At 39.4% G+C, this 10,000-nt stretch overlaps 1 protein-coding gene across 4 annotated transcripts in view; it reads right to left on the bottom strand.

Moving 5' to 3' along the window:
- Positions 1–10,000, bottom strand: part of mgat4c (mgat4 family member C) — a 109,645-nt gene that overhangs the window by 25,275 nt on the left and 74,370 nt on the right. For 3 of the 4 annotated variants that reach the window (XM_035524882.2, XM_081716784.1, XM_081716785.1), the window contains one exon: positions 8,892–9,005. The exons of the other annotated variant lie outside the window; for it this stretch is intronic. In XM_035524882.2, coding sequence (XP_035380775.1) covers positions 8,892–8,973 — 82 coding nt within the window. In that variant the 5' untranslated portion in view covers positions 8,974–9,005. The remainder of the gene's footprint in view (positions 1–8,891; positions 9,006–10,000) is intronic. 4 annotated transcript variants of the gene reach the window in all.

Here is a 10,000-nt window from a genome sequence, read left to right on the forward strand (position 1 = left end):
GTTCAGTGGTAGATGATGATTGTAATTCATGTGCAATGTGTTGTGTATAGTACTTTGTATAGTGTCTAGTAATATGTATAGTGTATAGTAATGTATACAGTGTATAGCACTGTGTATAGAGTATAGTACTGTGTATAGTGTATAGTAATGTGTATGGTGTATAGTACTGTGTATAGTGTATAATAATGTGTATAGTGTATAGTAATGTGTATGGTGTATAGTACTGTGTATAGTGTATAATAATGTGTATAGTGTATAGTACTGTGTATAGTGTATAGTAATGTGCATGGTGTATAGTAATGTGTATAGTGTATAGTAATGTGTATGGTGTATAGTACTGTGTATAGTGTATAATAATGTGTATAGTGTATAGTAATGTGTATGGTGTATAGTACTGTGAATAGTGTATAATAATGTGTATAGTGTATAATAATGTGTATAGTGTATTGTAATGTGTATGGTGTATAGTTATGTGTATTATATAATAATGTGTATAGTACTGTGTATAGTGTATAATAATGTGTATAGTACTGTGTATAGTGTATAATAATATGAATGGTGTATAGTAATATGTAGTATATAATAATGTGTATAGTACTGTGTATAGTGTATAGTAATGTGTATAGTACTGTGTATAGTGTATAATAATGTGTATAGTGTATAATAATGTGTATAGTGTATAGTACTGTGCATAGTGTATAATAATGTGAATGGTGTATAGTACTGTGTATAGTGTATAATAATGTGTATAGTACTGTGTATAGTGTATAATAATGTGTATAGTGTATAATAATGTGTATAGTGTATAGTACTGTGTATAGTGTATAGTAATGTGTATGGTGTATAGTACTGTGTATAATAATGTGTATGGTGTATAGTACTGTGTATAGTGTATAGTAATGTGTATGGTGTATAGTACTGTGTATAATAATGTGTATAGTGTATAGTAATGTGTATAGTGTATTGTACTGTGAATAGTGCATGACAATGTGTATAGTGTATAATAATGTGTATAGTACTGTGTATAGTATATAATAATATGAATGGTGTATAGTAATGTGTAGTATATAATAATGTGTATAGTACTGTGTATAGTGTATATTAATGTGTATAGTAATGTGTATAGTGTATAATGTGTATATAGTGTATAATAATGTGTATAGTACTGTGTATAGTGTATAGTATTGTGTATAGTAATGTGTATAGTGTATAATGTGTATATAGTGTATAGTACTGTGTATGGTGTATAGTACTGTGTATAGTGTATAATAATGTGTATGGTGTATAGTACTGTGAATCGTGTATAATAATGTGTATAGTGTATTGTAATGTGTATGGTGTATAGTTAAGTGTATTATATAATAATGTGTATAGTACTGAGTATAGTGTATAGTAATGTGTATAGTAATGTGTATAGCATATAATGTGTATACAGTGTATAATAATGTGTATAGTGTATAGTACTGTGTATGGCGTATAGTATTGTGTATAGTGTATAATAATGTGTATAGTGTATTGTAATGTGTATAGTGTATAGTACTGTGTATAGTACTGTGTATAGTACTGTGTATAGTGTATAATAATGTATACAGTGTATAGTACTGTGTATAGTGTATAATAATGTGTATAGTGTATAGTACTGTGTATCGTATATAGTACTGTGTATGGTGTTTAGTAATGTGTAGTATATAATAATGTGTATAGTACTATGTATAGTGTATAATAATGTGTATGGTGTATAGTAATGTGTGTAGTGTATTGTAATATGTATAGTGTATAATAATGTGTATATTGTATAGTACTGTTATAGTGTATAATAAATTGTTTAGTGTATAGTAATGTGTATGATGTATAGTACTGTGTATAGTGTATAATGATGTGTATAGTGTATAGTACTGTGCATAGTGTATAATAATGTGTATGGTGTATAGTACTGTGTATAGTGTATAGTAATGTGTACAGTGTATAGTAATGTGTATAGTGTATAATAATGTGTATAGTGTATTGTAATGTGTATAGTGTATAGTACTGTGTATAGTACTGTGTATAGTACTGTGTTTAGTGTATAATAATGTGTACAGTGTATAGTACTGTGTATAGTGTATAGTACTGTGTGTAGTACTGTGTATAGTACTGTGTATAGTTTATAGTAATGTGTATGGTGTATAGTACTGTGTGTAGTACTGTGTATAGTACTGTGTATAGTTTATAGTAATGTGTATGGTGTATAGTACTGTGTATAATGTATAATAATGTGTATAGGGTATTGTAAAGTGTATAGTGTATAATAAAGTGCATGGTGTATAGTAATGTGTATAGTGTATAATAATGTGTATAGTGTATAATAATGTGTATATTATATAGTACTTTGTATAGTGTATAATAATGTGTATAGTGTATAATAATGTGTATAGTGTATAGTACTGTGCATAGTGTATAATAATGTGTATGGTGTATAGTACTCTGTATAGTGTATAGTAATGTGTATAGTGTATTGTAATGTGTATAGTGTATAGTACTGTGTATAGTGCAACAGTTCTGTAGACTTGCCTGAAAGGAATGTGGTAATCTACACATGCACAGATAAGCAGGGCTGAGCACAGACAGACACACACACACACACACACACACACACACACACACACACAATCCTTTACTATGGCCAGAATAATTATTCTCCCACCTCTTTACTAAGAAAATCCCGCACATTCAGGCCACCCAATGACATTGATCTAGGACCAAGTAAAAATGGAACAGATTTAAAATGGTCAATGATAAATCTTTTAGGCCCATTACAAACGGCTGGCCAGTTAGTGAAAATGTATTAATGTGCACATGAGATATGGAAGATAATAAAGAAATACTCTTCTATGTCCTGAACCTAATCAAGTTAATAATTTAAGGAATAATCTCCACTATATATTTACGAAACCTTGCTTCCATGTCATCATTAGTTATTCCGAATGAACTGGGGACCATAAAAGAAAATATTATTAGTTTGACATTTCATTGTGATGAAGTAAACAGCCATAACAAGTGAGAAGCATTGTGTGGATGGTGGCGGTGTGTGTGCACGTGTCTACGTGTGTGTGTGTGGGGGGGGGGGGGGGGGGGGGATATTTTTCACTTGGATGGACCACTAATCTGCACATCACTCACACCCTTGGCATTGCGGCATACAGACAACGGTAAAATTGGGCTCCTCTCGCTGTGGGACGCACTGGAACTCGAAATAGAAGACAATGAAACGCATGGCCAATCAGAGACAAAGAGACCTCAAAAAGGGCAACACCCCCAACAGAACACCCCCCCCCTCTCCAAACACCCCGAACACAACACACACCTCCAGAATCCCAACACAATACAACCCCCCACCCAACACCCCCAACACAACACACATCTCCCCTCTCCCAACACCCAGAACACAACACACACCCCCATCTCCCAACACTCCCAACACAACACACTGGCCCAACACCTCCAACACAACACACAACCCCCCTCCCGACACCCCCAACACAGCACACACCTCCCATCTCCCAACACCCCCAACACAACACACACCTCTCTTCTCCCAACACCCCAATACAACACCCCCCAACACCCCCAACACAACACACACCTCTTTTCTCCCAACACCCTGAACACAACACACACCCCCCATCTCCCAACACTTCCAACAACAACACCCCCCCAATACCCCCAACAGAACACACCCCCAACACCCCAACACAACACACACCCCCTCTCCCAACACCGCCAACACAACACACACCTCTTTTCTCCTACTCATCTTTTTAAGGCAGTTGTAAGGTTGCCTAATTTAGCAGAATCCAGACCACCTGAAATATTAACACTTGATCAATATTCTATTCAGTAGCACATGAAACACGCATCCTCAGAAGGTGTGGGTTATAAAATATAAATAAAATAAAAATAAAAAAATATGGCAGATTATTGCTGAAATTCCCCGTCTTTCTGTTACTTTGCAGGGATTACAGGGCATTCAGATGCTTGAAACAGCCCAGAAAAGCTCTGCCAGGTCTTTATCCAGCACGGTTGGGGTGGCTGGGGAGAGCTAATCAGATCCGAGATGAAATGAAAGTATCACATGTCCTGTGTGATTTACACTCGGCCTGTACTGTTGGCCACCTCAAAGGTGAAAAGAAGCCTTTTCATTCCTCAAATGACATTTTCGCTCTTCTCGCAGACATTTAAGTATCGCCTGCTAATTGCTATTAACTATAAAAACGCCCTTTCTTTTGGCTTGACCTCCCTAGGTTTAATAGATCCGATTAGATCAAATGTCATTCCACACTTAGGTAATTTAATTATTTAGCTGTGTTCCCCCTGACATCTGTGGCAATTCATTTTTCCTTCCGTTCTTTGTAGAGCATCCAAGACTTCAATTTAGATTTGCATATGTCTATGGGCAGTCAGAGAGATAGATGCTGATCCAGCTGTCTTTGCAATGATGTGTGCATCTGCCGGGGCAGACAAATCTGGTGTGTGGACAGTCCCTTTATTCGCTGCTGATCACATGTAAACAGTCACTGTGCATGTGGCACAGCCTATACACGAGGCCGACGCAGTCCGAGCACAAGAAGCCTGGAAGGTCGACAGTCTTTTTGCTCAAGGCTTAGGATAGCCATGTAATCGTGCTGAGAGGAGACAGACTAACCTAATGCACACTGTCACATCCTCTACATTTCAAGACAAGTCTGTTCAGTGTAAACGGCCCCAAAGCAGGTGCAATTCATCTGGGTTAGAGCCCGTCGAGAGACTGCCAGTGGTTCCTCCATGGTGTTCTATTACTTTCTGTCCAAGTGCGAAGAGTCCATTGTGGGTTTGGGGGGGGGGGGGGGGGGTATATCAGAGTAAAAGGCTTAACTGGATCTGTGAAAACAAAATTCTCCTAATAACCTTTTACTCCACGGAAATTAATAACGGCTTTTTGGGGTACAAGAATCCTATTATTGCTCACTGTTTGACTACCTAGAAAGCGATCCTACACTCTCCTACCCCTCTGGATAACATCTGGTATCTGTCATGGTACGCACCCCCCAAAAAAGTCTCTGTGTGTGTGTGTGTTTGTCTGCCTGGTCATGGACCCTTGTGTTTCTCACCTGATCCTTATTATTGTACATGTATATAAATTTATTGTCTTATTGTGGATGTTGTCGATGTTTGAGCCATTAGCCTGCATGCTAAGTAGTGTGTGTTACGTGTGTAAATAAATGTATGTTTTCGTTCAACATGACTCATCCCTACATTCTGCTTAGCCTCCTCCCATCACAGTATAGACATGTTTCAAGTGGACGTAAGTGCTCACAACTAAGTGCAAGTGTAAACAGAGTCATATACATCTCAGAGACGCATTCTGATCTGATCACTCCAAGCACATTCAGGGATGTTCAGAGACACACATGGCCACACGCCAGTGTTCTGCAGGGTGCATAAAATGTTCACATTTGTGCCCTCTTTTTTAAAAATGTCAATGAAATTTTAATGTAGAAGCCACATGAGATTTTGAACTGAGCAGTCTACCGTTTTACAGAATGATTCCTGAAGCAGGAATAAAGGCGCTTCAGCGATAGAACTGGAGAAATCAGATGAACACTAGCTAAATATATTAAGTAGCAATACTTGAGCTTACAGAGCACGAAAGTATCTATCTATTAGTTAACCAACTATGTAGCTAATTAAAGACACATATAATGTAAGCTATTGTTTAAAGAAAGCTGAATAATAATATTATATTATATAATGTTCTGTTACATTTTGTAAAATTCCAGTTTTTTAATAAATAAATTATATAAAAATCTAAAATATTTTTATTAAAAAAATTCCCCGCTTGCCCTCCTTTGTGAAATCTTTTTCCTTCAATCTTGGGTCCTCTTCCAGAGGTCTTGGAGATTGAGGGTCCTGCATAGTGTCTTAGCTGTTCCCAGGACAGCACTCTTCTGGACTGAGATCTTGGATGTTGTTCCTAGGATCTGATGGAGCCACTTTCCCAGTTTATACACATGCACAGAGTGCTCTGATTACCATGGGAACCTCAGTTGCCTTCACCCTCCACATCTTTTCCAGCTCTTCTCTCAGTCCTTGGTATTTCTCTAGCTTTTTGTGTTCCTTGTTCCTGAAGTTGCTATCACTTGGGGTCACATCGATCACTATTTGGTTGTAGCTGCTTTCCATGTGGCCTCTTCATGATTCCCATTTGCCTGTGGGATTCCGAGGTACTTGTAGTTGTCTTCAACATCTGTTATGGTACCTTCTGTTAGTACGATCCCCTCAGTTCTAGCTACCCTCCCTCTCCTTGTAACTGATCACACTTATCCAGTCCGAATGACATTCCGATGTCATTTCTATATATTCTGGAGTTGATGTCTCATTCACTTCCAGCATACAGCATGATGTCATCCATGTAGAGGAGGAGGCTGACGGTCGCTCCATTCTGTAGCCGGTATCCGTAGCCAGTCTTGGTGATGATCTCACTGAGGGGGTTCAGGCCTATGCAGAACAGCAGCGGGGACAGGAAATCTCCTCAGAAAATCCCGCACTTGATGGTGACTTGAGGGTGCTGTTGGGCTGAAGTCGGCCTCTAGGATCATCTTCCACAGTTCCACTGATTTCCTGATGAATGTTCTTAGAGTCCTGTTGATGTTATATAGACTCAGGATCCATGTGTGGGTCAATAATCATAGTTTCTTGTTGTCAATCCAGGCGGTGCACAGGTTGGTCTGTCTTGTGTGACTGTTTTATCCACGATGAAGCCTGGCAGGATTTTCCATGTTGGGCAGGTTGTTGTGGAGTGCAACAACTTTAGGCTACAACTCTGGACAACAATGGCAAACTTCCCAAAATGGGAACGTGTCAGCATTCTGGTTGGCATGGTTACAGAGTGCATCCACCCAAAGATTTAAAATGTGTCTTGCAAACCATAAACAACTGGGATAACAGCAACATTTGCAGCTGGAGTACTTCTGGGTGTAGGTTCTTTCTTTCAGTCTGGATCAAGGTCTTGGCATAAAGAAAACCTGAGGACTCTTATTATGACATAATAAGTGTACATGACCCTCTGTGACCTCCAAGTAGAGGTAACGTAAGAAGCAGGAATTCCAAACACAAGCCGCTAAGCCACGACAAGTTTGAGAAGCGTGAAAAGAGTGTGAATGTAAAAGGGTGTGTGTCTCGCCTCACCACAGTGAGCCAATCACGTGTCATTAACACCAGCTGCTACTGAGGAAGTGCCACTGCTGAAATATGAGGTCTCCCAGCACATCACTGCAGTAGCTAGACGTACACACAAAATCTTCAGCAAGAGCGTTACAAACACCTTGTTGCCTGTGAAGAAGAGTAATGCGTTTTGCATGTCTCATGTGTTTAGATAAATATATATATATTTACAGCCAAGAATTGTCATTTTCACTAAAGTTAGCTAGTGTCTTTGTTGAAGACAGTTTATGTTAATATTCTGGGATATATGTGGGGTGTTCCTGATGTTGTTATTGGTGATATTACTAGTGATGATGTTATTGACAACACCAGGATGACCAATGAGGGATGGGTCATTCGCATAAGCACTTTAAATAAATGTTTTTGTTAGACTTCCTTACAGAACCAACGACAGGTGACTTCAGAGCCTATATGGCCAAATAATCTTGTTCCTCTTCTGTCATGGTTGGTCCCTCCTATCATCCATGTTCCATGGTTTCCCTGTCTTGTGTATTGTTCTGGTTCTAGTCCATAGTTTCATTTTCTCCACCCCTCATTTGATTTCCACACCTGTTCCTCATTTCTAGTCTTGTTAAGGTAATGTATTTAAACCCTGTCTTGGTCCCTTTGTCTTGGCTGTTCATTGTATGTATGTCTATGAAAGCCGGTATCTGTTCATTAGAAGTCTAGTTTATGTACTACGTGCCTTTGTGTTTATCCTAGCCTTCATGTTTCTTAGCCTCTGAGTTTATCCTAGCCTCTGTTATAGCCTCCTTACCGCTCAACATTACATCTTCATTTATCTGTTCCTTACAAATTAAATGTAACTAAGAAAAAAGTTTTTAAAAAGATTATTTTCATGGTCATAGAATAAATGAAAATCCTTCACCATAAATCTCTATTACATCATTAGACACGTTTCAGTAGTTCTGATGTGCCCACTTATACCTCCCTGAAGATTAAGCAGTTTTAGATACAATGTTTTAACCAGGCAGATGTGCAATCCACATGTGGGAACCGAGTCTAACTGTTAATGCTCAAAACAGTGCAGAAACAGCTGCACAATGTATGACGACTGTAGAAAACAAATGTCAACATGGAAAAAGAAAGACACATTTTTGGAAATTCCAGCTTTTAAGCCCACAGAAAAGAGGACGTTTCCAGGAAAACCGGACTAATGGACAACAGTCAACGACAATCAATGATTTTTCAGACACTGCGGTCAAGTGCTTCAGGGGCAAACCTCAAACCTCTAGTATATGATGAAGGGGAACATTATGGTGTTTTTATATGAGCATGTATTGCTGAAATGGGTATATACAGAGTTCCAAGGTATTTCATGTTTAACATTTATCACTACCCATTGCGATAAGTAGAAACTGCAGATTAGCTTGTAAGATAGCAGGCCTCTAGGAAGCGAGGAACAAATTCTCTTCTTCCTTCTTAGTTTTCAGAGTGTTTCGGGTTGTTATACTATTGACATTTGTGTGAATATTGCTGTACCATGAATGGTGGCGAAACTCTGACTTCTGCACAGAATGTCTGAAAGTTTGATTCTGAACGGGAATTATTCCCAACTATGACCTGTGTGATACCGCGTTGTCTCCGAGTGAAATGGGGTTGCCCTGCAGACCACAGTGCTGGTCTGTGAGAGTGCTGATCTACACACAAACCTAGGCAAGGCCAGTTGAGTGTGGTGTAATTCTCATGGAGACTACGGCAATCCTCAGCTTTCCACGCACAAATCCTGCACATCTGTTGTGGGGAATCCTTCCTGACCTCCTTCACTGAAACATACAAACAACCAAACACACACACACACACACACACACACACACACACACACACACACACACACATACAAATACACACATAAATATTGTAATGGATGTAAAGGGACGTATACTCTGGAGAGATGAAAACAATCCATCACTAAGTTGAGGATCCTTAATTTCATTTCAGCTAAAACCAAATGCATGCATTCAGGACCTGCGCCAGTCCTGGATTAGACCTGCCTCCTCCACATCAATGATGATGTGAATTGGTATATAAATTGGTATATAAAAGCAACACCGAAGTCAAAGTCAAATTTATTCATACAGTGCTTTTTACAACATCACAAAGCAGCTTTACACATGTCTTAGTCCAAGCCCCCAGTGAGCAAGCCAAGGGCGACAGTGGTGAGGAAAAACTTCCTAGAGTACGAGGAAGAAACCTGGAGAGGAAGCGACACTCACTCCCATGTGAAGTGTTTTCAGCTTCTCCCCGTGCTTGTGGAGCTTCCCGGGAAGCCTTTCTAAAGGTTTTAGCTGCTCCTGCTCTTGGCATGCTCAGCGCAAGCCATGCATCGTTCAAAATTGTCCCGAAAGCAGGCTAAGGGTGGTCTCTCTCTCTCTCTCTCTCTCTCTCTCTCTCTCTCTCTCTCTCTCTCTCTCTCTCTCTCTCTCTCTCTCTCTCTCCCTCTCTCTCAACCTGTAGAGAGTGAGAGATTATGAGAACTTGGACAGGGCTCAGTGTGTACAGATGGTGGTCCATAATGAGTTTTTGGCCAGACAGGACATGGTGAGTCCAAACAGCTCGGAGCTCCATACTCTGAGCAGCAGAGCCAGATCATAAAGATCTTGAGACTAGGTGCTCATCAGCTAGATGGCAGCACAGCAGGAAAGGATCTCTTTCAGGAGTGTGCCAGACAAAGACAAGCTCAGTAAGCAAACGGTGCACATGCTGGAGGTCCACCCTGGCCTGGAGCAAACCACAGTGCTGCTGTTTACACTGGGAACAT

Source organism: Electrophorus electricus, chromosome 6 (assembly GCF_041902795.1).
Source record: "Electrophorus electricus isolate QZ-2024a chromosome 6, ASM4190279v1, whole genome shotgun sequence".
NCBI classification, from domain to species: domain Eukaryota; kingdom Metazoa; phylum Chordata; class Actinopteri; order Gymnotiformes; family Gymnotidae; genus Electrophorus; species Electrophorus electricus.